This window comes from Embiotoca jacksoni, unplaced genomic scaffold (genome assembly GCF_022577435.1).
Source record: "Embiotoca jacksoni isolate LCO1_2020_lvr unplaced genomic scaffold, fEmbJac1.0.p SCAF_7, whole genome shotgun sequence".
In the NCBI taxonomy this organism is placed as follows: Eukaryota; Metazoa; Chordata; class Actinopteri; family Embiotocidae; genus Embiotoca; species Embiotoca jacksoni.
In genome coordinates this window covers 1,379,460-1,406,621 of record NW_027185425.1, presented here as the reverse complement: position 1 = coordinate 1,406,621, position 27,162 = coordinate 1,379,460, and the positions used below count along the sequence as shown (strand labels likewise).

At 41.0% G+C, this 27,162-nt stretch overlaps 2 protein-coding genes and 1 long non-coding RNA gene across 6 annotated transcripts; 2 read left to right on the top strand and 1 right to left on the bottom strand.

Moving 5' to 3' along the window:
- Positions 1-239: 239 nt before the first annotated feature.
- Positions 240-10,504, bottom strand: LOC138214446 (lysine-specific histone demethylase 2-like). Its single transcript, XM_069176083.1, has 21 exons — positions 10,321-10,504; positions 9,875-10,017; positions 7,990-8,111; positions 7,813-7,902; positions 7,485-7,596; positions 7,276-7,389; positions 7,146-7,184; positions 6,835-7,027; positions 6,499-6,683; positions 6,189-6,359; positions 5,989-6,063; positions 5,740-5,874; positions 5,418-5,589; positions 4,384-4,511; positions 3,900-4,031; positions 3,722-3,796; positions 3,487-3,603; positions 3,213-3,338; positions 2,793-2,915; positions 1,949-2,101; positions 240-1,455 (listed from the first exon to the last, which is right to left on the bottom strand). Exons 1-21 carry the CDS (start codon positions 10,334-10,336, stop codon positions 1,372-1,374), a joined length of 2,505 nt encoding a protein of 834 aa, XP_069032184.1. The 5' UTR covers positions 10,337-10,504; the 3' UTR covers positions 240-1,371.
- On the top strand, positions 9,887-22,731 carry LOC138214445 (cilia- and flagella-associated protein 69-like). Of its 4 annotated transcripts, none has more exons than XM_069176081.1 (24): positions 10,323-10,385; positions 10,857-10,974; positions 12,026-12,088; positions 12,169-12,234; positions 12,608-12,717; positions 12,799-12,875; positions 13,776-13,874; positions 14,921-15,073; positions 15,324-15,501; positions 15,739-15,862; positions 15,964-16,012; positions 16,129-16,250; positions 16,340-16,571; positions 17,413-17,568; positions 17,689-17,813; positions 18,298-18,416; positions 18,785-18,866; positions 18,962-19,154; positions 19,500-19,637; positions 20,014-20,090; positions 20,666-20,863; positions 21,178-21,264; positions 21,375-21,458; positions 21,988-22,731. In XM_069176081.1, the coding sequence occupies exons 2-24, from the start codon at positions 10,891-10,893 to the stop codon at positions 22,141-22,143; spliced, it is 2,772 nt and encodes a 923-aa protein (XP_069032182.1). In that variant the 5' UTR covers positions 10,323-10,385; positions 10,857-10,890; the 3' UTR covers positions 22,144-22,731. The 4 variants fall into 4 exon arrangements, with proteins under 4 accessions (XP_069032181.1, XP_069032180.1, XP_069032182.1 ...); XM_069176078.1 differs by having other exon boundaries at positions 13,776-13,946; XM_069176080.1 differs by lacking the exons at positions 10,323-10,385; positions 10,857-10,974 and adding an exon at positions 9,887-10,059 and having other exon boundaries at positions 12,029-12,088; positions 13,776-13,946.
- Positions 22,732-23,364: 633 nt separating this feature from the next.
- On the top strand, positions 23,365-26,304 carry LOC138214825 (uncharacterized). Its single transcript, XR_011179652.1, has 3 exons — positions 23,365-23,464; positions 24,843-24,932; positions 25,472-26,304. It is a non-coding gene; the product is annotated as an uncharacterized lncRNA (long non-coding RNA).
- Positions 26,305-27,162: the final 858 nt, after the last annotated feature.

The following is a 27,162-nucleotide window of genomic DNA, read 5'->3' as shown; positions in this document are numbered from 1 at the left end:
TTTTTTTTAGGGTTTACTTGTAAAACGTTTTTTTTGTTGTTTTTTTAATAGTGTCCATGTCATATAACCTGGTTTTTATTGGATTTTAGTGCTTCCACAAATTTGTATTAATATTCTTATGAGAATTGATCATCAATAATAATGTCGATAACAATTTTAACACTGATTGCTTACTGGAGTTGTCGTAAAAAAAACAAAAAAAAAGCAGCTGAGTTTTCATCCACAAGACAAATGGATCATTATGGCAGTTGATAGCTCAGTTTATTACACACGTACAAGATAAATACTCAAAGCACTGTAATGTCAGACATTTAGGACATGATCATAGAAATCTTCTGATCCAGACAAAGATATTAATCTACACATAAAGCAACATTAGTCAAGAAAGTGAGGACATTGTTGTGCTGTTCCCCAACCCCCAAACCTCAAAAGGTTCAAGAATTAATATAAAGAAATAGAGTATTTTTTTTTTCCCTCCTTCAGTGGATTTTGGTTTTATTTTCCAACTATCCTCAAAATTGTCCGATCTCATTATTTTCCGCTGGGTGGTGTTGTCCTGATCACATCCCTGAGAAAGTACGGGGACAATCTGGTGTCTTCTGATCAATGTCAGCTATAAGAGTGATTCATCTTGTCATACACATGATTTATTCATTCCTTTCTTTACTGTTTTAAATCAAAAGTGCTACCGCAGAGAAACTCCTACTATAACTCTAACCTCTCATCCATTCAACTTCACCATTTATAGCAACACGTTAATGACAAATAGTACAATTCAAATTAATTACAGTTGTGTAAAACATTGGTAGGTACCTCTCGAAGAAGATATTTTAAACATCACTATCATATATGCTCTTCAAACTTGATTTTCGGTGATCAGATCATACTTTGTTGAATTCAGGATTGGATACATGAGAGCATACCAATGTTTCATGCAGCCTAATTTCTCAAAATGAAATTTAATCACAGAATTGCTAAGTACAGATATCATAAAACCCAGAACATCATCCTGCTTTCCAGCAGAGCGGACCCAGGCAGAGCTGCACAGGGGTCATTGTTCATGTCTGTCTATTAGGTTTTTCTGCATCCCGTTACCATCAAACAGCATTTTACCAGATGGACTTTGATATAAATAAAAAAGCACTTGTCTCGTATTAAATATGTAGAAGCAGGCCCTGAAGGGCCGCACTTGACCCCGCTGCTGGAAAACGACTAATGGTATCACAGTATAGCACAAAAACATCATCTCAAGTGGAGCAAATCAGGTGACGCACTCCGACTTGATTAACGGTCTGTTGCTCAGTGCAACCCGTGAGTCCGTGCTGGTGTTTTTTTTTTTGTTTTTTTTTTGAGTGTTCTGGGTCTGACAGGTTACATAGCAGCCATCTTGCTGGCCTCTCTGACCCCGCTGAGGTAGGCGCCTGTCACAGTCTGAGGAAAGTGTCTGTTGGTAGCCTGTGAACAAAAACCAATAACAGGAAATCCATTAAAAAAAAAAAAACACAGGCGCATTGAAAATCAGTTTAAAAGTCTGCAGTATGACAGAATGTTTAGAGTTTTTCCCAGCAGATGTTTTGATTTGTCATCGCGGCAAACAAGGAGAACAGACAGATTTTTTTATGTGTAAAGTGACTGCGAGATCCATGCTGGTTTATGGCGACAATTGATTAAACAAAACCATCGTTAACCAAAGTCAAATCAGTGACCGGCTGCTCAAATCAAATCCAATTTTTTTTTAAGCAACATTAAATGTCAAAAGTAAGTCTGCCTTCACAAACTCAGGTCGATCATTTTTTTATTAAATGGATCTAGACGACCGTTTTCAGAAAAGATCTTGTTGTAGAGCATTTTGTTCGATGTAAACCAAAGAAGACCGGGCTATTTAAAGCATAATTATGCTCATGAGCAGACACATTTGGTAAAAATGAGAAGAAAAAAAAAGTTTAACCTCGCCGGCAAAGAACACTTTTCCCTGCACGTCCTCAGCAAGGATGTCGTAGGCCTCTCCGCTGCCCCCTGTCTTCACAAAGCTGTAGGACATCTGGGACCACATGTCTTTGCTCCAATGTGTGACATAGAAGTGCAGTGGCTCTGGGACCTCCTATCAAGACAAAATAAAAAAAACCACCAGTAAGTCTACTATAAGTAAGGTCAACTATACCTTGAATAGGTAGCACTTTATTAGCACTTAAAATGGCACTTACTTATAGCACTTTAAAGTTTGGCTTTCTTGAAGAAAATTGTACTTTCTTGATTGTTGTTGTTCTGAATTTGTACTGTCATGGTGGAAATGCACTTATTGTAAGTCGCTTTGGATAAAAGCGTCAGCTAAATGAAATATAATGTAATCTACAAGTCTAAAGAATCATGCTGAAAGGTAAAAGGTGTGTTTAGTGCTAAAAAAAAAAAAAAATGTGCTGGGTATGTTGAAAGTGTCCAATTAGCCATAGCGCAGCGACTTCATGTGTTTTTGATCATTTTCCTCCTGCGAGGAAAACTCAGGAACTCAACATAAGTTTGGGTGAAATCAGGCTCCTACTGGAGGTTCAGTTCCTACACTATGGTACTTTTTGAGAACTGTCTGGCTCATGGTTTAGTTTGTCTTCAGCATTAGAAGTTATAAAAGGATGTCTGTGTTCCCATGTGCACAGCTTTTCCTACAAATCCAAATCCCTTTAAAGGATCTAAATAATGTGAAAAGGGGACTCTTTGTTCCCAGTTCAGTGCACACTGGTCACTCTTCCTCTTGTCACCCCGAGTAAAAGTTTAAGCATTCAATATACCAGCTTTACCTGCTCTTTGAAAAGTTCACGCAGGACCTTCATGCACACATCAACCACCTCTTTGTCCTCCATGTCCCGGACGGCGAGGACAGCGTCACCAGTGATAACAGACATCAGCACCGCCTGCTTCCCCTACAAACACACAAAGACAGGAAATGTAGAAACTTTCCCTTCTCTTACTGTAATTTACTTCACTACACCCCTTTTATCTTTTTATATTCCTTCTGTATTCATGTTATGCAGCTGACGGCGTTCAAATGTCCCTTTGTCCTGTTTATTCAAGACATTAATGCCATTTGTTCTTGAAGTTGTGTTTGCAGTCTAACACCAGTTATTGTGTCATTTCTGATGAACAGTATGTGATTATGAGACATGTATTGCAGTGAGATATCGTCTGGCTATGTGGAATGAAAATGAGAAAAGTCAAACCTGTGGATCGAGGTCGTAGAAGACACCGAACATGCCCCTCTTTTCAGGACCTGGCGGGATGTGACCGAAGTAGTCCGCCCCTTGGATTTTGTTGTCCCAGAATCTGTACGGGAACTGAAGAGCGATCTGTAGGCGGTTTAAAAACTAAATTACAGTAATTACAAGGAAGCAACTTCATTTTCAGCGATCATTTTCTTTTTAACTGTTTTTATATTTCCCCAAAACAAAAATATAAACCTAAAAACGATCTGATAGAGTTGTGAAATGTGGATACCTTTTCTATGATTCCAGCTCCCAAACTGTGGATTGCTTTCAGTTTCCTTTCAGGAAGCGGGGGGTTGAACTGAATCAAGTTCTTCTGAAGCAAAGTCAACGGGACTGTAACAAGGACCTGAAGGAAGACAGGATGTTAAAGTGACTGAAGTGTGCCAACAATAAAAAAAATATCCTGAAACAACTAAATTTGGTAAATAGAAATCAGTTTGTTAAAATAGAGACGATATTTTTACCTTCTGTGCCATCCACTGGGACCCGTTAGAAGAAGTAACTTTGACAACATCACCTGAGTAGTCAATGGCCTGAACCTAGAATAAAAAAAAATACACTTAATTTGATCTATCTGGTATAAAATTGAATGGGTGTAATATAGCCTGATAAAATCCAGGATTAAAATAGTGAATTACAAACCGGACACTTTGTGCGGATGTCGAGGCCCTCGGCCAGTTTGTGGAGTAAAGCAGAGTAGCCCTTGGTCAGTAATGTGTGGTCTCCTGAGAACTGGGCAAAAAATTCATTGTGGTCCCAGGATCTTGCTGATACCTACAAACACAAATACATGACAAAATTTAATTTATCAAAAACTCACTAAAACAAAATGTGTTTCCTTATCATTTTTGCCCTTACAGGTCAGACAGACTGAGGGATTTTACACTACAGTAACAGACACATGCAATTCTGTTGTCATATTATTTGGTGGATGGTTTTCCAATCCAACGTCAAAAGACACAACTTTGGTTTTGGTAACAATAAACCACCAGCCTGATCTTTCTGCCAGACAAAACACATTCAAAACTTCCTGCTTACATCAACCCTCAAACTGTAATTATTCACAACAGGCCTGGAGGCAGCAGAAAAATCCCGCAGACCTTTAAAGTCTTGAGTTTTTTCAGACCTGGTCTAATGTGCTCCCGCAGGCGTACTCCAGGTTGCTGAGATGGAACTGAAGCACCTTCTCCTCCAACTCGCTGAACTGGATCCCAGACTCCTGGAGAAAGTTCTTCTTTACTTCTTGGACCTTTTCTGTACAAATAAAAAAAACAAACAATAAAAAAAAACAAAAAAAAAACAATACACTTACTTAAAAAATGTTCACACAGTAGTGTGGCAGAAAAACAAGCTCACGGAGGAAGATCATTATTTCAACAAAGACCCGAGTTATTCTGCAGAGTAACTGAAGAGTTATTGATCACACATCATATTTCATCCGCTTATCATAAACATACCTAATTTGGATCGTGGCTTCTTGCAGCAATCATCCAGCCATTAACTGATAAGTCAATGTCTCTGTTTGTTGTAGTTCTGGTTACACAGGATGACCCATGACATGACATGACATGGGGAGAGTCGGGGTCGGCCGGCTCTCTGGTTGCTACAACAAATAGCTACACTGCAGACACTTTGAAATACACACTAAAAGTGGATTACATGGATCTTGGTTTGACATTATTACATGGTTGCAATCGTTTCAATAGTTTTACAATATAATTTTCCACCACAGTAGCTTTGTAGAGTAGCACACTCCGTTTTATTTTTATAACTTTGCACTGCACAGATTGACACTGAACTGCTCAGTACTGCAACTTTTTGCTCGAGATTTGGAATTTATATGTGAAGTTAATTCATCTGACTGCAGAGTAATTATTTGCAGGTAAGAGCAAACATGAGAAGAGCGGCGATCACTGCTGCAGGAAGACAAATTTGTCAGAGGGTCACACAAGAAAAAGGAAAAGTTGAATTTTAAAAAACACGATCAAAAAAAGATCTAAATTTAAAGCACAGGAGTTGTTTACATTCGACTTATCTGCAAACATTTTGACATATTTTCCACTCATATGGAAGTCTTCTTCTCAAAAGAAATATAAACGGGGTGTACTGATGCTCGCTAAAATTTCAGGTAAAAACCATCCTACTCTAACAGTTCAGTACCTCCCAGTGGTGTGTCCTGGTTCTGTGACTTGTCCTTCCTCCAGTCCGACACCACGTCCAGGATGGCGTTGAAGTGGAAGTCCATGCGCTTGTCGATGGCCGGGTCGGTGACTTGTCCTCCCTCCTGAAAGAGGTCACACCGCTCTCCCAGCTTATGCATCTTGATGCCCATCTGCAGCAGAGGAGCGAAGAAGGAAAAATACATTTCAGAACCCAAAGTAGAGCACTTCTTTTATCAGCAGAATAAATCAGACTTAAAATTGTGTTTAAGATGTACATAGAATTTTGGCTTTACAAAGTGTTTGAGCACGTTCCTTCTTACCTGTTCACACATCAGAGCGATGGGATTGTTCACACAGCCGTTGACAATTTGAGCTCCTCGACCCACATTGACGCCCAGAGAAGTATCGTCCCACACCCGACCGCCAATTCTCTGCCTGGCCTCGAGCAGCACCACCTGTAAACCGGTGAAAAAGAGGAGTGTAAGTACGGCTGTGTGGTCAGGGAACAAGGTCGACTCTGAGTCAGGGAAGATGTGCAACAGGACGCAAGTGGAAAAAAGGATTTTTACCCGAGTGCCAAAGTTCTGCAGCTGCCGTGCAGCAGCGAGCCCCGAAGCCCCGGCACCGATGACGACGACCTTCTTCTGCATGAAAGGATAAAGCGAAGGACGTGCTGCGAGACTTAACCACATAAATGATCAAATAAAAAAAACTTGACATGAAGGTATAGATCTGTGCTGTTGTGTCATGATGAGGTGCAGAGACTCACAGAGGAATATCTTTCAGGGAGCAGAGGCCGTTTCACTGTCAGCACACCGGTGTTGATGAGGCCCTTTCTGGTCATGAAGTGGAGCACTCGGTCCATCTCCTGCACGCAGCGCACACGCACCAACCCCCGGACAATGATGTGCACAGCACATATCTGGGAAGTCAGCACCTCCTTCAGAAAAACAGGAAACATTTTTTTTCAGATTTTCCATTGCATTTTGGAGTTTTAGATTCTTTTTTCCCAGGAAAAGATACAATATTTAAAGCCGACAAACAAACCCAGCTAATACTGACAGATGTGTGCAGCGTACCTTGCAGTTCTTGTGCCAGGAGGCCAAGATGAGGTTCCGCAGGGCCAGATACATGGTGGGATCTCGGGAAAACTCTGGGAACTCGTAAAGCTCATCCAGCTCCATCATATCTGGCCGCACACACAGAGCCTTGCCACACTCATTGGGCTGGTAGAAGGGCTGGAAGTATGGACACAGGCCTGGAACTGACGGATACACCCATGATCACTATGTCACATTATTATATAGCTTGTGTAAACATCTCTAAAGTGGAGCCTTAAACTCGTATGTCTTTGTGCGTAGGTTTATTATGTGTAAATCACAGTACTATAAACAGTGGCGGTTGAACTGACGTACTTTGCGGCGGGACACCTCGGCAGTGATCCGCCCTCAGCTCAGCGAGAGACATGTTGCTGGGAGAGCCTGACGGACTCATCCCCACGCAGTCAGGGTAGTAGGCGGCGAGGAACGGGCTGGCCGGACTTTCTTTAAACAGCGGCGGCAAAATCAGCATCGAGTGCCACCAGTTGTCGGTCACCTCAGCAACTCTCTTTAGGAATGAGACAGATTGGGGTTAAAGAGGAGGCAAATCATCATAGCATCTTTAAGCGGCACTACGGCACTTGGTGACAACCGCTGGCATCCACAAACGGATCATAACGGCTTACCAAGTCCTCTGGTTGGGAGCACTGGTCGGGTCCCTCATTCTGTACGCAATCAAACAAACAAGATTTCCATCATAATTTTTTTTTTTTAAAACGCCTTGATGAATGGCTGATTTTTATTTTTCTTGTTTACCTTGATGTTGTTGAACTTCATCCCACAGCGGTACGTCGCTGCAAGCGAAGCGGTGAGTTGGATCTCCTTGGTCAGCTGACGCCACTTCCCGCAGTCCGGTTTGGTGCACTGAACCTGAAGGGGAACACGAAGAACGTGCACATTACTGCATCAGTGATTTGTAGGATTTCCAAAAATGTAATTCAAACATTCAGCTCAAACTCACTCACCCAGAATGGCAGCTGCTGATCTGCCATGAACGCTTTAAGACTGGGCTCACTTTTCCCGTTACTGGTCCAAACCCTCTTCCACGCAGCAAAGGTCTCATAGCCGTCTTTGTGACTAACATGAGGGGGAAAATATAAATTCATACTACAGTAATCATATTTTCTCTTTGACAAGAAAAACTGTGCGCATGCTGCTACGTTTCTCAGATACCGTAAAATATTCTTCCTCTGAGCACAATGTAGCAGAACTTACTGAACCATTACTTAAAATGCATAAATCAGTGCTGCGTTCAGTTATTACGCTCAGTTCGTCCGTCCACATTTCTTTTACCTTCTGTAGTAGTGATCGAAACACTCGTTGCAAAAGTGCTCGCCACAGGACAGATGATACCAGCGAGATGTGTATCCGTTTTTAGCACACCTGAGGAAAAAAACAGAGGCGCTTTAAAACTGTCTGTATACAAACATTGAGTGATTATAGTGAGGATTTTGATTTCTGTTATTTTACCTTTCAGATGCACTTGCGAAACAAACGGGGTAAGTGGCAGAACATCCGGTCTTGTCACATTTTCTGTACTTCTTCTCAGACTGGTCATCTTCTTCCTCTGCATCTGTGGCTTTTCTTTTGCTCTGTAATCCATAGGAGAGTAGTATCATCATCATCATCATCATTATCATCATCACCACCAAAACATTTTTATTGTACACTGCTCAAAAAAATAAAGGGAACACTTAAACAACACAATGTAACTCCAAGTCAATCACACTTCTGGGAAATCAACCTGTCCAGTTAGGAAGCAACACTGATTGTGAATCAACTTCACCTGCTGCTGTGCAAATGGAACAGACAACAGGTGGAAATGAGGCAATTATCAAGACAACCCTTATAAAGGAACGGTTCTGCAGGTGGTGACCACAGACCATTTCTCTGTCTTCATCCTTTCTGGCTGATTTTTTTGGTCACTTTTTCATTTTGCCAGTGCTCTCACCACTAGAGGTAGCATGAGGTGTCTACAACCCACAGAAGTTGCTCAGGTAGTGCAGCTCATCCAGGATGGCACATCAATGCACGCTGTGGCAAGAAGGTTTGCTGTGTCTGTCAGCACAGTGTCAAGAGCACGGAGGACATACCAGGAGACAGGCCAGTCCACCAGGAGACGTGGAGGGGGACGTAAGAGGACAACAACCCGGCAGCGGGACCGCTATCTGCTCCTTTGTGCAAGGAGGAACAGGAGGAGCACTGCCGGAGCCCTACAAAATGACCTCCAGCAGGCCACTAATGTGCATGTTTCTGCTCAAACTGTCAGAAACAGACTCCATGAGGGTGGTACGAGGACCCGACGTCCACAAGTGGGACCTGTGCTTACAGCCCAACACCGTGCAGGGCGATCGGACTTTGCCAGAGAACACCCAGATTGGCAGCTTCTACATCGGCGCCCTGTGCTCTTCACGGATGAGAGCAGGTTCACACTGAGCACATGTGACAGACGTGACGGAGTCTGGAGACGCCGTGGAGAACGTTCTGCTGCCTGCAACATCCTCCAGCGTGACCGGTTTGGCGGTGGGTCAGCAATGGTCTGGGGAGTCATTTCTTTGGAGGGCCACAAAGCCCTCCATGTGCTAGCCAGAGGTACCCTGACTGCCATTAGGTCCCGGGATGAGATCCTCAGGCCCATTGGAAGACCATATGCTGGTGCAGTGGGCCCCGGGTTCCTTCTGATGCAGGACAATGCTCGGCCTCATGTGGCTGGAGTGTGTCAGCAGTTCCTGCATGATGAAGGCATCGATGCTATGGACCGGCCTGCCCGTTCCCCAGACCTGAATCCAATTGAGCATCTGGGACATCGTGTCTCGTTCCATCCACCGACGCCACGTCGCACCACAGAGTTGACTGATGCTTTGATCCAGGTCTGGGAGGAGATCCCTCAGGAGAACATCTGTCGTCTCATCAGGAGCATGCCCAGGCGTTGTAGGGAGTGATACAGACACGTGGAGGCCACACACACTACTGAGCCTCATTTTGACTTGTCTTCAGGAATTTCCACAGAAGTTGGATCAGCCTGTGATCTGATTTTTCCACTTTTTTATTTTGAGTATGATTCTGAATCCAGACCTCCGTGGGATAATGATTTTGATTCCCATTGATCATTCTTTATTTTGTTCTCAACACATTCCACTATGTAACGAATAAAAGATTTTCAACTGGAATATTTCATTCATTGAGATCTAGGATGTGTTGTTTAAATGTTCCCTTTTATTTTTTTTGAGCAGCGTACTTGCTAAAACAATTAAGAAGAAATAACACTTTTCGTTTTATGATCTCAGATGAAAGTTTAGGTCGAGAATTAAACGTGTGCACGGCGGGAAACCGGTGCAGACCTCCTGCACTTTACCTGTCCAGGTGGAGGGTTGTTGGTGCGCTTCACCCGGACGTTGATCTGCCTTCCGGAGGAGCGCAGGGCCTGGCCGTCCCCCGGCGACTCCCCGGAGCTCCTCTTCTTGCCTCTCCGAGCACTGGAGGTGTTCCCCGAATAATCTGAACATGAGAAAACAACAACAGTGTGCAGCTCCAGATCAGGTTAGGCCCCCTTTTTTATTTTTTATTTTTTTTTATTGTGACTGTTAAACCAATAACACGGGGTTCAAATGGGAGCAAATTACGCAGCTGATAACAAGGTGAATGAAACACGGGGTGACTCGGTACGTAAACACCGCGAAGGTGGCGACACATGTACAGATTAACCAGCTCTTTAAATCGGCTAAAAATAATAAATAAATAAAATGTCAACCTGTCACTTTAGCATGTAGCAAGCAGCAGGCGCGCGCCAACAACACTGACCTGCGTCAGACAGCATGGCTGCCCGCGGTGCGTCTCTACAACCCGGGGGTTTCACTGACGTCTATGTGAGTTTCGAAGCCGATTAATAATTGTTGAATTCGTCTGCCCTTTTATTGTTGTGGCGGGGAGGAGGAAAAAAAAAAAAAAAATCAATGCGCTGTTGTTACTAGAATACCACTTCCTGTGTTGAAAAGGAACTGGGCGTGTCGTCCTGAATTAATTTTGAGCTCCGCCGCCTCCCGTACTACATGGTAACCGTAGCAACAGCGGTACACTGTCACTCCAGTTAAACGGAGCCAGGAGGGAAGATGGTGAACGATTTTTAATGAAGATTTGTGACCAAAGAAACAACTTTGCGACGGTTTTAGCTTGTTATTAGAAGAAAAACAATGCGGTTTGTAATTTATTTATTTTTGTAATTTTTTTTTTTTTATATATATACTGTTTAAAACTGTGTAAACGACTCGTGAGCTTAAACCAACGAGGAAGAAAAAACATTTCGCGAAGCAGAAATCAAATGAAATGTTTGTCTCAAGACGCTGAAGCGAGAAAGTTCCTGAAAGTTTACAAATGGATGCAGGCAAAATTGTGCAGAGAAGAAAGCCGGAGATTCCTCTAATCAGCTCATCACACCGGAGCCAACACAGCCAGGAGGTAAATAAAAAAAAAAGCTCTAAACAATTAGTCTTCAAATAACCCTTTTATGACCTTGATTACTAGGAGAGGAAATTGAAAGTGAGCATGAATGACCTTTAATTAATGTGTCCTTTAATACTCTTAAATAAGAAGTGATAAACGAAGACTGGATTAAAAACAAACAAAAAAAAATTTGACAAATTTACATCATTCAGTGATTAATGTCTACTAATGCTGCTAAATGACCTTTTGTATTGGTATTGTATATAAACAAAGCTCATTTCAGTTTAAGGATATTTTGAATTAGAAATAATGGGCATTTCCTTAAAATTCAATATGAATCCATGTGTTATGAGGCTTTGTATTATGGGGTCAAAATGTAATTTAAATACCTTTTTAAATGTTGTGGAAGTGAATAAGGACTCCAGCATTATGGGTTTAATCGGGGGCTACAGGCAGGACATGATTAAAATGTCACATCTGGTTTGCTGTGTGAGCTGCAGTTGATGGGTAGTTATAGAGGTGACGTTCACGGTGCACTGATAGTAGAAAGAACGAAAGTCAGTAGGGGCCCATAAGGGGTTCATTCAGCCATGTTGATTTCTCACATTCATCCACTTTGGCACTTGTTGATAATATTGTTGAGACAAGACTCGGAATATAGTGACATATTTATACATGAACTGTGCAAAAATGTTTACCTACTCTGTTTACAAAGCGTAGTAAACAGTAATTTTACTCAAATTGGCCAAATGGAGCAAATAAACTCCAAATGTTGTTTTTCTGATCCCAAAAAACTGCAAAAAGTGTGACTGAATTACATATTTATATCCTATAGAATAGATTTTGTTTTCGTATTTCTGTAATGGACTATAGGGTCTGGAAATCAATTTGACTTTAACAAAATATACCCCGAAAACCAGTTGAGCTAAACCAAGTATCACAACGGGTGGTGAGACGCCAATAACTCACAAAAGGAGCTTTGAGTTTTGGTTTTATATTATCTTCAAATGACCCACATACAAAATTTATTTTTTAAAAAAACAGTAACTCTTTGACAATTTCTCAGCAGCTCAGTGGCAAAAGTCTTGAGCTCAGTAAGGTGATTCATCTTCTTGAAGATCCTTTGACAGTAAGTTAAATTCGAATATCATTCTTTTTTTTTTTCTGTTTGAAGTTACGCAATACTGAATCATTGTGTTTTTACTGAAGGCGAACTTGAAGGAAAGACATCTCTTTGTCCTGAAGAAACTACTGAAGAGAAGCCAAGTTGGCTTTGTATCCTTTCTTCTTTTTAATGTTCGGTCATGTCAACTTCTTTTTCTGAGAAGTCAATACCTTTTGCAAAATAATGTCTCCCGGGCGTCACACACTGCAGCAGATTGTCAAGTTTTCCCTCGTTATGATCCCCTGGTGCTGTGATGGAAATAGATCTGTGCGCATGCAACCTGAACACAAAGCCAACCATTGTTCCCAAGGCTCTAATTTACACTGCATTGCTGCGTCTGTCAGCATTTTCCCTTTTCAGAAATAACCTTCAGTTATCATGATGACTTTTTGCCTCATCACTTCCCCTCCCTCACTGGGGTTTTCCTCTCCACGAGCAAACATTTTGCCAAAAATTTTTTAAAACTTCTTAAACTATTTGAAGCTTTTGAAGGAGCTCGCGGCCGTCGGCAGGATACTCAATATCTGTGCTGAGAAAGTGCAGGATCACCCTGAATATGTGCCCATCTTGTGCGAGGCGCTTCAAATCTGCAGGTAAGAGACTCAGATATTTCAAACCGTTTCTTTTCTCCTGAGATCATCTGGTCATCACAGCTTTGCTCCGTTTCATCTCAGGCTTCCCTTCCTGAGGGAGAGAGCATCCGACGAGATGAACTACGCTCAGGATGTCAGACAGTTCCTCTCTCACATTGGTACACAGCTCACTTATTATTTAGGGTCATTTTCATTCAGATTTTTAGGTTATTTTTAAGCTTCTAGCAGCCACTAATTTCCTTCTTTTTAAATGTTATTAAAATTCACTGGGAGACTTGAAACTTAAAGGATGAAGTCTGCATGATTTGACTTATTTCATTCTCGAGAGAATACAGAGAAAGAAACCAGTGGTGGCGTGTAACATTTACTCAAGTGCTGACTTAAGATTTTTGCACATCGATGCTATAGATGAAATATAGCTAACAGTAAATACACAAAGAAGTGAAGAGATTCCTATTAGTTTACTGATTGGTAGCTAGTTTGATAAACATTTAGATGTCAATCAAAAACTTTTCATGATTTCTGTTGCTCAAATTTGAGCATTTGCTGTATTTCCTTGGAATTATTTTTGATTGTTTAATCATTTAGACTGAGACTATTAAGACTACATTTCTCACTATTATCTGAATATTTTACATGCCAAATATTAATAGATTAGCATTTGAATCCCTATTAATGTTGAAATAATCATTTGTATTGGCATACCAGTTGCAGTTTTTTTAATTGAGCACTTTTTCTTTTAATATTACATTTTCCTGATTCATTTAGATTATTAAGTAACATCTGTAATGCAGATGTTCCACCTGTAATGGATCCTAAATATTATGAGTCACTCTCAACGTCAAGCCCACTGGGTAAAAACAACTCTAATATACGGTTTCACTATAAAAGATGTCTCAATAACTTCCTAAAGTAGCTTTTGGATAACGTAACTTTAACAGGATTTGCATTTATAACTAATTATTTTCCACTGCGGATTAATACAATTCAATAATAATGTTGTTCTTCAGACAGGCGAGTTGATGAGGAGTGACAGATGTTTTTTGTTGTGTTGGCAGGGTGTCTGATGAGGGTGTCCGATGCTGAAGTGAAGCAGCACGTAGTTGAATCTGTGAAATCCTTCTACAGCAGTGTGGCTCCCAAACAGCTGCTCGATGGTACGGACCGGCACAACAAGCCGAAGCCTCGGACTTTCCACTCTAACAACCGATTTTCTAGACTTTCACTAAGTGAGGCTCTCTCGTGGCTTCTGTGGTGGCATGCTTGTGCTTTTGCTTTCTTTTTGGTTCTCTTTTTCTCTTTGCTGGTCTTTCTTTGCACTTCCTTTCTTCAATTTTCTTTCTTCGTTATAATCCAATAAACGGCCTAGATATGTAACAGTCTTGATAAATAACAGCGTGCAGCCGTGCCAGCTGCTCTGAGGCTGAACAGTACTCAGCCAGAGTGATGCTTTGGGCTAAATACTGAAAGTCATCAGCATGCTAACAAGCTGACAAGACAATGTTAAGTTATTTGTGTTTAACTAGAATAATAACTATATTCGCCGTTTTATGAAGTACAGGTAAGGCGGACGGGAATGTCACTCATCTTTAAAATACAAGAATTGAACAAATACAAATTTTGACTTCATGATGGTGCGATTAGTGGTTTCGATTCATCCTGGCGATTGCATGAATATGAGATCCAAAATTCAAACGGACCTATTTAAGAGTTGGCCAGACATTTCACTAAATCCTAAAATATGAACCTCATGGTGTAACTACAAGAAACGTTTCGTGGGCTCCATCGTCTGGGGATCGTGTGCATCCTGCAATAGATGAGATATTTTAGTCGTCATGAAATTGTGGACCAACTTTCCTAAATATGAATACAAGCACTGGTTCCAGAGATCCAAACTCAGTTTGGCCCTAATTTTTAAGTTCTTTTAAAACAGTTTTCTTTAACGTTTTCATAATTTTCCAGTGAAAATCTTATTTTTATTCTTATTCCTTTAATATCTTATCCAGGCACTTATTTAACATTGGAAATGTATTCAATTCCTATAAAATCAACCTTTTTTCCCTTTCATTCCTTCTTTCTGTTTTACTCTTTTCTGTTTTTTTTCTTCTCTCATCTTCTCTTTTGTTTGTTTCTGTCTCTGTGAACTTGTTCCACCAGGCGGTCTGTCATTGCATTCAGTAATCTTTCAGCTGTGTTCCTTCAGGGCTCCAGCCGACCTCTCCGGGCTACAGGCTGCAGCTGCTGGAGCGCAGCGACCTGCCTCAGTCGCTGCTCCTCTCCATGGCTACGCTGGAGAACCAGCCGGCCATCAAGCTGCAGCTCCTGCAGACACTTCAGATCCTCTCCAGCTCCTCCGGTCAGTAACTGATTTTTACTAAATTTTTGGACCGGTGTGAGGGAGGGGAGGAGCAGATCTGTCAGACTTGTCAATCCAGCTGTTGACCTCCTTCATTAGAGAGAGTGGCCAGTTCTCAAGATCTCAAATCACCATAATACCAATCAGACAAACAGTGATTTTAAGTGTCCTTAAGTCAATGTCAGCAGGTCACTGGGTTGTATTATCATTAATCACATCTCCATGATTATGTTTCATTTTGCAACCACAGACGTGAACGTTACCTCAATCCTGCGTGCACGAGGAGCCGAGACAATATGTCTCCACATGAACGAACCGGACCAAAGCGGTCAGGTGCTTCTCCGCTCCTCCGAAATCCTCTGGAACCTGCTGGACAGAGGCAGCAAGGAGGAGGTCGCCGCTCAGCTCAGCAGCATGGAGTGTGCCGTGTACGCGTCTCCTCTTGGTTTAAGATGTTTTCACATGATTAGGACAGTGTGTGAGGAAAAGCCACCTGCTTGTTTACTTCAGTTTTACTTAATCCTGAAATTTTGAGCATCATATAATCTTAAACTCCTTAAATTCATCAAGAACAATTCCTGAAACACAAACGTTTAAAGTTTGGATATATATATGTGTGGCCATTATTTTCTAGACCTCTTTCTTTCTGTTCATTTGTGTCTTAGATCCCTGAAAGAAGCGTTTCTTCACCATCTGCTGAACAGTTCTCGACTTTCTGACATCCAACTCAGAAACGACCTGCTTGTGATCACAAGTATCATCGCTGAAAATCCAAACTGTCCGCTTATTGTGAGTACAAAACAGTTTAATAAATCATAAAGTGATATTTTCTGTCACATCACTGTAAAATGGGCCACAGTTTGTCTTGACATGATGTTTCTAATATTCAGGAGAGTTTATTCGCCAAGCAGCTTGTGGTTCTCGCCACATATCCAGAGCGTGAGGCCTTTTTTTCCCCTTTATAAATCGTATTTATTTATTGTTTCTACAATGTAATGTTTTATGAGTGCAGTTGCAGCTGTTATGAAAGCAAAATTGTTTCATCTATGTTTTAGTGAAGAGTCACAGCCCTACGGTCCGCAAGCTCAAGCTCCCCTACAATAACGAAGACCTGAAGATGAAGAAGTTGCTGTTGAATCTGTTGGTTTTGATGTGCAGGGATTTCACTGCCCTGCAGGTCAGTCACACACTCGGTGCTTCCGTAAATGTATGAACAATTCAAATGATAAGTCTGAATTTTCTCCTTTTTTTTCTTTTTTCTTTTAGCTTTATAAAGAAGAACGAGTTGTGCTGGCTCTGCTGAAGCTGGTGAAGCCGCCCGCCGCCTCGTCCGAGCGCCGGTCGGGTCCACGTCTCTGGTCTGCGGTGCAGCAGGAGGAGCTCCAGCTGCAGGCGCTCGCCACCCTCGCCACCGTCGCTCCGCTCCTGCTGGACGACTACCTGTCGTGTCAGGGAAACACCTGCCTGCTGCTCCTGCTGGACTGGTGTGTCGGGCCAGGTCAGGATGCACACCGACAGGAGACAGTGTGTGATGTATCTGAAAGGTCAAAGGTCATCGAGTAACGCGTGTCTTATCAGAGTAAACATTAAATCACTGCAAAATGCAAAAAAAAACCAACAACAAACAAACTCTTAAGCTTCAATTACACTTAGATACAAATCCACAATTTAAATGCCCGCAGTGCGTAAACCTGAAGCGATGAACTCAAAATAATCTCAGAATCACAACAATACACTTTTTAAACCCTTTTAGCACTTCTACTTCTACTGACACTTCATTACCTTTAAGTTTCAACAGTTGTTTCTTATCGCTCATTCAAGTGAAAGTTTAACCAGATTCATCTCTTATACGTCAACTGAGTTTAACTGCTTTCACCTCTTTTACTACAAATGACACTTTAACTGCTTTCATTTTTTAATGCTCTCATCTCTTGTACTACAATTGACAGTTTAAGTGCTTTCATTGTTTATATTTCAACTGAGATAAATTGCTTTCATCTCTTTTACTATAAATGACACTTTAACTGCTTTCATTGTTTATACTTTAACTGAATTTACCTACTTTCATCTATTTTACTACAAATGACAGTTTTAACTGACAGGGCCCAAGTCTGAAATGCTTTCACTGACTACCCTTCTACATAAACTTCAGACCCTGTCAGTGTTTAACTTTATCTGACACTTCAACTGCTTTAAGTGCTCCAACTTAACTTTATATTTTAACATGTTTACAGTGTTTCCACCTGCGATTTTCAGTCCACGTGAGCAAGCGTAACCTTTTCCGACCAGTTAGTCCACAATCAGTGAGTGTGTCTGTTAACCTTCCCTCTTTATTTCAGACACTTTCTCCGGCCTGTGTCACGGCCTCCACGGCACTGGAGGCCAAGGCAGTAAGATGCGGTATTGTATCAAAGCGCTGAAATCAGTGGCTTCTCTGGGTGAAGAGTCTGTAAACCAGGACCTTTGTGATCAAGGAGCCATCAATCAATTTCTGGGTAACTGAAACTAAAACTGGACTCAAACATCACATAGTGCTCGGAAGCAAACTTGTTCTGCTACTGTTAATAAATGTGTTAAATGAATTCAGCGCAGTCAGAGTTGTGGCATTTTCACAGGCATTTTAATCCAGATGGAAGCGAGTCCTAATGGTGGTGATGAGGAGGATGTCATCACTCTGGAGATAATGTCGGACATTCAGCAGATCCTGTCGGCGCTGTGTGAGACCGACATGCACAGGAAGGTAAAGCTGAGAAAAACGCTTTGTAACCAACCTGTTGAAGGTACAATGAGAGTTTGACGTGAATACAGCATCTTTTACAAAACAGTAATGAGAGTGAAAATGTGTGAAGTCAGTTTCTTATTCGATTCTAGCAGATGGTTACTCCTCAAGATAAAGAAATCATCCATTCTAAACATAATAGCTTTAATATAAATATATTTCCATTATCCCCACAGCTGTAAAACTACTATTGTTTTTAATAATGAATCTCTTTTTTATACTGTATATCTGCAACTTTAAAACTAATATGATTTACCTTCTAACTTTCTTCTGGTTAAAATATTTGTTAGCTGCGTGCTCAAATCAGAACACGCATGTTCTTTTTACAGTTTCTTAACCCACACTGTGAAAAACAAAAAAACATCCCTTAATGAATGTTTTTAATATTGTTAATGATTTCGTAAATCTGTTTTTGGATGCTGATGGATGTAACTTTGTGTTGCAGGACCTGTTTGGGTCGGAGGGAGTCGAGATGGTACTGCACTTCCTGAAGAAAGGCTCCGACAAGTTCTACAGCGGCCTCGGTCACAACAAGCTCATCCTGTCCACTGTCGACTGCGTGTGGTCAGTTCAGCACACTTGTTTAGTTAATTTAATAACATTATTATTATTAAGGGTACTGTCATCTACACTTGCCGAGATGAGGTGAACACATTAATGTGACTGATAAGCAGATGTATATCTTTCTGCATCATTCATTTGGATGATATCAGTCCCGAATTGGGGTCCTTGTGTCTGTCTTGGTTGCTTTCAGGGTCATCGCTGCCTTTGAGGACACAAAGGAGACGTCCTTACCGAGGCTGTTTTTAGATATTTCTGTCCAATAAAACACCCAAATTCAGTCAGTAACAGCTTGACAGCTCGATAACCTCGGGCTCCCTGCTGCGCCACAGTTGAGAAGGTTTTTGTCCGTGTGCTCTGTATCCCTTCAGGTCCTGTATTGTGGGCTGCTACACCACAGAAGATTACTTTCTGGCTAAAGAGGGCGTGTTTCTTCTGCTCAACCTACTAAGCGTAAGCACCTGTTTTCTCAAACTTATGTTGTGGCTCAAAAGATTTGTTTTTCTTCCCTTTATAAAAGGATTTCAACTTGAAATTGTCTCCCTCAGACGTACCCCAGATGTGTGCACGGCATCGTCCTCGCCACCCTGCTGGAGTTGTGCGACAACCCGAACGGTCTGTCTCACATCCTGAGCTGGAGGGACGGCGACGGTCGGACGGCTCCCAGACTCCTGCTACAGCTGTGGAGGGAGGAAGAGGAGGTGCTGGGCGTTGCCCGAAATCAAGATGGAGGGATTGCAGGTCAGTCTGCAACTTCAAGTTTAAACCAAAGAGTAAATGACGACATCAGATTTTTCTGCTCAGAAATCTGTTTCTTTTTACGGGTTGTGGGGGTCATAGTTGCTGCCATCAGATCCAGACTGTCAGATCATCACAGTAGTTACTTGATAATGTTTTCTTTATATTAGATATTCCACAGAAACAAAGTGTTACATGTTTGTACCAACTGATCCAACACAAAGAAGAAAACAATATTTGTACATATCAGTGGGTAAAAGAAAAGGTTTTAAGGCTTGTAAAGCAAATGTGTAATTTAAAATATTTGCCTCTGTTATTTCTTTTTTTTTGTCCATTTCCATCTTAAAGATGCTCAGAGGCCCATCCTCAGTCATCACCAGCAGGACGACTTCCAGCTGTCGTTTCCCGCCAACACGCCGAGTGCAGCAGTGTTGGAGATCTCGGAGAACCTGCGCTCAAAGATTTACTCCATCTTCTGCAAACTTGGTAAAACAGTAGCTGAAGAATTTAATCAGAATTTCTGTCTTGCTTCTCCTAAAGGCCAATTTTAGTCTGTTCAGTTGATACAGAATTATATATGTAGGAAATAAATGGTTATAAATTTGGATAACAAAATGGTATTTTAATATGTCCCATGTGACATTTAGCATCTTTTGGCTTGTTAAACTCTTCATTTATCCTCCTGTTTTTAACAAATTATATATTTTAGCGTCACACTGGTGAGACTGTAAACATGCAACATAATTTAGATTCAAGATCATTTGAAGTTTGTGAATACCTGATCATGACGTATTGTAATGGTGGGACTGGTAATGATGTTTGCAGATAATAATAATGTGAATTTGTTACTTCTTATTTTCAGGTTTTCAGGAGCTTCCTGGATTGTCGACCAAAGATTACGTGACTCTGAGCATCGTCAGGAGATATCTGGACTTTAAGGTAAAAATAAATGTCAATGCTGGATATGAAAGTTGTACAATTCAAGTTACTATTCAAGGCCATTAAAGGATATCTTCCACATGGACCTTCAGTGAAAGAAATGGTGGACTAAATGAAATAACACAGTCCGTGTTCTTTGCAAAAAGTGTCAAAATGTATCTGACGTTAATGAGCTCTCAGGTGTTGATATTAGTCAGATCAAGTGGATATCTTCCAGAGTTACAAGCTTTTTAGTGCAAATTTCAGTTTTAGTTGCTTTGCTTCCACTGCAGCTCAACAGGAACACAAATAACACACAAATTTCCTACTTAAAGGACTCTAGGACTCTTAAAATAATCATTTTATTTGTCTGCTGAATCCTCAGATTAACTTCAGACAACTTTTACATTGAAAGTTTATTAGCAGGAGATCTCTTAATGGCCAGTATGAACAGGAGGAATGATTACAGTATGCAAATATAAGCATAAATAAATTAGGATAAATTGTGAACCCTCCTTTTAAAGTTTAATTTGTCTATCAAAGACTTCAATTTCAGAGACAGTATAAACATTGATGTGCATGTGGTGGTGCTGCAGGTCGGTGAGGTGTGGGACGAGATCAGCAGGGAGGTGAGTTTGGATGGCCTGAGGCCGATCAACCCAGACGAGGAGAGTCTGAGAGCCATCTGTAGGATCGCGGAGGACACGGCGAGGAGGATCACCGCTGAACAGAACAGCATCGTGGAGCAGCAGCAGAAGGAGGACATCAGCGAGGAGGAGCTCATGTACACAGAGGTGCAAAGACTTTAAGAGTAGAAACACCTCAGAAAGTCTGTGAAAGTCAGCTGAAGATATTTTTCTTTATCAACAAACAAACCAGACAAATTTATATTTTTTTTCATGAACTGATGCACAAACTTGACTTTAAAAGGAAGGTATCCCTCAATTGTTTGTCATCAGTGTATTCTGAGGCAGTCTTTGATTTCTTTAGAGGTGATTTCAATTAAAGCATCTTGTCATTGAAAGTAATTTTTCTGTTGGACTTTCTCTGGGATATTTTGTTTTCATAAAATGAACTCTGACTAGATTTTGGTGTCTTTTTTTGGCAGATTAAGTCTCACTGGAAGCAACGTGAGCTCACGGCCAAGTTGTGGGACAATTACGTTTACAAGACTTCAAACTACGAGATCCTGAAGGTTTTTTATTTGCAGATATATATATAACCACAAATCCTACAAAGAATTGATCTGAATATCTACACTTCTATTATGAGTCATAACATGCTTTGTGTATATTTTGTGTGCAGGAAGTAAAAGCGCAGAGGGAGAAGTACATTGAATCATCCAGACCCAAACCAAAGCACGAGGATGCTGCTATTCATCCTGCAGAGGTCTAACTCAGCTTTTATCTGATTTAACTGATTTTATGCTCTTCAATCTGTCGGTAATTTGACAACAAAGATAAAAACCTAAAGTTGGTTCAGCACAGTGATTGAAAAATGATACACTGAGTTGTCCTGTTTTCACAAATTGTGGCAGTATACCAGGTGATAAAAGCATAAAGAGGTAGCATACAACATGCTGCTTCCTCGGCTGATTTTCTGGTTACAGAATAAGCATTTTTTAATTTCATGAAACGTCTTGCAGAATAGATCGACGAGTTTCTGGCTCTTAAAGCAGCACTAAAATCATTTTTTTTTTAGTAGATAAGTTCAGAAAATTAAATCGCTTCACTGTAATACAGCCTTTAAAACCAGGAGAAGACATGTCTTACAACAGTGGGACGATATCTAAACTTTACGACACCTAGTTTCATATCAATATAACATCAGTGTATCGCCCAGGCCTACAAGCAGTTACGCAGAACAACAACGACCTCGCTGACGGTTTCACATGTTGTGTTTTTCTGTGTGTTTCCAGCACTTCATCGGACACATCATGGCTGTGGAGAACACGGATGCTCCGGGACCTGCAGGAGTGAAGGTGACGCTGGCCAGAGCTGCGATCAAGTCTGCACGTCAGGACAAAGTGGAACCAACACAGGAGTACTTCAGCACCATGTCTGTCAGAGACTGACGTCGCCAAGGATACCGGTCCAACACAAGCCCTTTACCTTATTATTGCACCTCAACTTTATGTTTTCAATCCACTGTACACCCATGATGGACGAAGGACGTTTTCAATGTGTGCAGCTCATTTCCCGTGTCTGTAGATATTGAAGTGAACATGCAGCAAATGCAGACGTGAGGTCAGACGATGTGCACAATCAGCATCTTGTTGTCTCGGGCCGCCTCCCAACCCCCCACTCACACCGCCTCCATCCCCTCAGCGGACATTACATTTACTTACATGGGGACTCATCCTAACTTCACACAACCAAACTTACTTAAACCTTTAATCAATCAAACCCGAACCTGAAACCAAAAGGGAGGCGAGTCCCCACGATGTGACTGCGTAAACAGATGTATGTCCCCACAACGTGAGTAATACTGGTACACACACACACACACACAGTGCTGCAGTAAAATAGTTGTCCTTTGTGGACAAGGATGTATTTTTTTCAGCATGTCTGACACACAGATGTTAAAATTCATGTACATAAAATACCTTCAACCTGAAACATAAAAGCAGTTTCCAGATGGAGAATTGAATTAACTTTTAAAAACGAATTAAAAAAAATTTGATTTACGATCTTATCATCAAGCCTCTAATTTTAATCTTTACATATGTTTCTCTGAGTTCTTCCTCCAACATGCTGCGTTCATGTAACCAGTGGAGCAACATGAACAATGACACCTTGAACAATCAATGTGGCATCATGGAAACAAAGGCCTTACATAACATCACAATCTCTTTAGACGGGAGAATTCAGCACTTTGATTTTGTCCTGTGAAGTTCAACTCCCCCGTTAACCCTCAGATGGCCATTTTAGTCGTTAAAAAGTATTTCTCTCTTCTGTGTTTTTCGGCTTACGTAAGTCACTGCAGCGCATTAACACGCATGTTCTTTGAAGCGTGCAACATGCTGCACAAGAGCCACTTCTTCTTCCTCTCCTCTTTCTCTCTCTCTCTGCTCTCGTCCACGTTTCCTACTGGCTGGATGACCAAATCATCGCTGACAGGCCGGAGCTTTTTCGCGTAGCTCTGTGAGTGGTTGTGCGCTGCAGGCCGTCACCCCGGGACGCTCACACTGTACAAAAGAGCAGGGACACACACACACAGACAGACACACACACAGACAGACACACACACACAGGAGCCTCTTCAGTGCCGCTGTTTGTTCAGGCTGCTGAGGGGGCTTCGCATGCTGTCGGTCAGTCTGCGGGTGCTGGTGCTGCTTCTGGATCCCGGCTGGATGCTCGTCAACTCTCCGAGGACCTGAAACTTCAAACTGTGAGGTAGACTTTGTTTTACTTAAAGACTGGTGATGCTGAGTAAACTTTTACCCTTTGGGGTACCACTTCACTTTTTACCCCCCCCCCCCCCTCCACACACACACACACACCTATTCAGCTTTTATAAGCACTTGATAAAAGGGATTATAGCACACTTTAATGTTGTTGTAAAAATACTTTTTAAAGTGTTTATTAATGTACAGTAATCAGTTAATAAGAAGAAGAAGAACTTTATTTCTATAGCGCTTTTTTAAAAACAAGTTACAAAGCGCTTTACATACATTTAAAACACAATATGCAACAGTATAAAATATAATGATAAAATACAACAACAATAATAGTGAATCATTAAAAATGCAGTCAACAAAAGGTGAGTCTAAAATAGTGCTTTTGTAAGAGTGACTTAAAGAAAACTCCTCTGGCAGGTCGTTCCGTACCTGAGGGGCCCGGTCACCTTTGGTTTTTATGGTTTAAAGTTACAACATTTCCTCAAAAGACACATTTTATTTTATTACAACTGTGTTTTACTATATAATGTGATCAGCCTCCACTTATTGGTGCCCACGTGAGGATTACAAGGCAAATACAGCAACAAACATGATAAATATATCTGCTTACAACTATATTATAGTGCACTATATAACATTTCTCATATGTTTATTTAGTAGATTGCTGATAAGTATTAAACAAAGGTTGATTTAAAGTAAAATTCTGGTTTTATTTTTACCTTTTAAATACATTGAAACGCCTGGATTTTCCAGAAATTGTGTCCAAAATATCATTGATCTTATTGTGATATCAGTTGGACTAAAAGAGCAACAGTCTGCAGGATAATATGATATTTTAAAAGTCACAGATGTGAAAATATGGTTTATAATGGAGAAGAAAATCTCCGGAGAAAGTTAGAAAGTGTCTGTTTTGAAAAGGATAAATAAATTTGTAATCCCTGTGATTTTTTTATTTTATTTTTTGCGTACTTGTTACCAAATTCTACTTTTCCACAAAGATGTGCTTCTCTAATGTGGCTCAATTATTCCTGATTATCCCCAAATTAACTTGAATAAAAAGTACAATATCCGTCATTACATCCTCAGACAAACAAGCTCAGGTTTTTTTTTTAATACAAGTGAGGTGTCACAACATGATGAGTTAATAAGAAAGAAAAACATTTGATTCACAAAAGTGTGTTTATTTTTTTTCCTTCCTTTGAGTTCTTCTGTTTGTCTCTGTGAAATACCAGCTAGTTTGATCTTTTCAGGCTTTTTTTTTTCCTGCCAAGTTGTTACAAGGATGTGTTGTTTGTTTTAAGGAGTCATTAATTTCACCGTGTAGTCTTAATTCAACTTATTGTCGGAGTGACTGTAGTTTTCTTCTCCTGCAGGACGCTTGTCGACTCGTCTGAGAAGCTCCAGCAGCAGAAATGATCCTCAGACTGGGACGACTGACGCCGGGATACTTCCGTCTCCTCCAGGTCGGTTTGTTACATCTACGTTCATGTTTTATTTAACTAGTTCAGGAAAGATGTGTTCATGGAGAAGCCTCCTGTGAGCTCAAACAAGGAAATCCACTGAATTAATACGTCAGTTTTTTATTTAGTTTTTTATTAAAGATACTTCAGATTGATGAAGAACAGCAATGGACAACGTGGGAATTAATATTTCACAACGAGCTGACGGAGCTCATCTCAGGAGGGTTATGTTATATAACCTTCTCAGACTCCAGCTCACAGCTGCGTGATGCAGAAATGTGATTAACATCTTCAATCCAAAGTTTTCTTCCACTTCAACCGCGCAGCTTTTTATTTATCAGAAGCAGAAAGCGGCAGATTTTTGTAGTGCAGGTCATTTTTTTTCATTTTTTTTTTTAGTTTATCTCATTCATGATATCTGGAGAAACTTGGTGATGTCGCTGCGTTGTTATCTGCCCCAGTGTGCGGATAGAGAAAGGGAGGAGAGAGGCGAGTCGCCGGAGCTGTAACACCCGTGTGCGTCCGTCCGTTCCCGTCCGCAGAGGCAGGTGTCCGGCGAGGTCCGGGTGCAGCCGCCGAGCAGCCTCGTCGACCCCATCGCCATGACGATGGCCGCGGTGGGGATGGGGTTGTCCCTGTACAGCGCCAGGCGCATGGCGGAGCGGGTCCGACTGAAACACCCGAGAGATCAATGATGGAGGTCGGCGATGAAGATGAGTTTGGTGACGTACGTGACAAGACGTGTGAGTGAGTGAGTGTGTGTGTGTGTGTGTGTGTGTGTGTTCGTGGACGTCAGAGAAGGCTCGAGAGGTTTAATGTCGTTTTAATGTGTTGATTGAAGGAAAATCTGAAGTGTCCCAGAAGGAAAGTGTTCAGTGGGAGGATTTGTCGATCACAACGTAATAAACATGTGAGCCTGTAGTTTAACAACTTTGCATATTATGTGCAGACTGCACAGTTTAGTGTTGATGCTTAAATGAAATTAATCTTTTACCAGCAATTGCCACTACCCTACAATTTACAGTTAAACAAAATTTAATAAAAAAAAAAAATAACCACAAAATCTGGAATGAAATAATTATATAATCATGTCAGTTTGTTTTATTTATTGATTTTAGTCAAAGACTAACACTTTTCCTTCAAAACACTTTTATTCAGTCATTTGTTGTATCTTATTGTACTTTAGCACCTTAATGTTTTCAAATTAACTTTTAAATCTAGAGTGTTTGTATTCATCATGCAGCTACAGGAAGAGGTGTTTTTCTTTTGTTTGATGTTAGTAGAAAAAGTCTGTAAATGTCAAATAAAACGATTCTTTGTATTGACATAATTTTGTTAATTTGACGTAATCCTGAAATAAATAGTCACATTTTCAGTATCTGTGTGCAGACTGATGTTTTCAAAGCGGTCTCCGGTTTTCAGGCTTCATCCACGTGGGAAAAGTCAGAGGGGGGGAAACAGATGGTGTCGGGCGACTGCACAGTCTGTATGGAGCGATTCATGTGAATGAAACTCGGACAGGGGAAGGGATTTTACCGTGAGGCTCAATGAGATACCGTGAATGACCGACGTGCCAAATCCTCTGACATCACCGGCTGTATTTTCAAAGGAGGTTCGTCAATTCTCCTGTCATGAGTTTGTCAAACAGCCTTGGCCCTGAATGGGATGTGATGACCTCCCGAAAGTGCACAGCACTTTTAAACAACCAAAAAGAAGAAATATATATATATATATATATATATATATATATATATATACATACATATAGTGGAAAGCGGTGATAATCGGGGTCCGAGCAAATTTCAAGCAGTAGAAGACGAGAAGCACATGAAAATAAACCACATGCACACACTGCAACAGCGTCGACCAGTTGTACTTGTTGATTTGAATCGAGGATCTTCAGGTCTGCAGAGAAGGAGACTCACAGACTGCACCACCGGGTAAACGTGCATGATCACAAACATATGGCATTTATGTGCCCGTTTGTATCAGAGAGCTAATGAGCTAACTGCTAACGTCAACCTATAACAAAAATCTGTCTCTGAAGGCCAAAAAAGTTATTGTGTAATGACCTTATTTGATCTGTCATTAGGTTTTTACAGCAGGTGTTTTTGATGTGCTTTAGGTTGTTTTTCCCCTTTTTAATTTGATGCCATTTTGTACTTTTAGTTTGATTTTGAAGGTCATACTTTGAGAGTAGGCCGATTCCTTGCAAGAGAGACAATAAAAACAC

What these genes read in the sequence shown, in the direction of transcription:
- LOC138214445 (XM_069176078.1), top strand. Translation starts at nt 10,891, where the DNA reads ATGGATGCAGGCAAAATTGTGCAGAGAAGAAAGCCGGAGATTCCTCTA. An exon ending in GAGGCGCTTCAAATCTGCAG is followed by an intron (nt 12,718 to 12,798) that starts GTAAGAGACTCA and finishes GTTTCATCTCAG; the next exon opens with GCTTCCCTTCCTGAGGGAGA. An exon ending in AGCCATCAATCAATTTCTGG is followed by an intron (nt 17,569 to 17,688) that starts GTAACTGAAACT and finishes GCATTTTCACAG; the next exon opens with GCATTTTAATCCAGATGGAA.
- LOC138214446 (XM_069176083.1), bottom strand. An exon ending in TTCGATCACTACTACAGAAG is followed by an intron (nt 7,597 to 7,812) that starts GTAAAAGAAATG and finishes CCCTCATGTTAG; the next exon opens with TCACAAAGACGGCTATGAGA. An exon ending in ATCAGCAGCTGCCATTCTGG is followed by an intron (nt 7,390 to 7,484) that starts GTGAGTGAGTTT and finishes GTTCCCCTTCAG; the next exon opens with GTTCAGTGCACCAAACCGGA.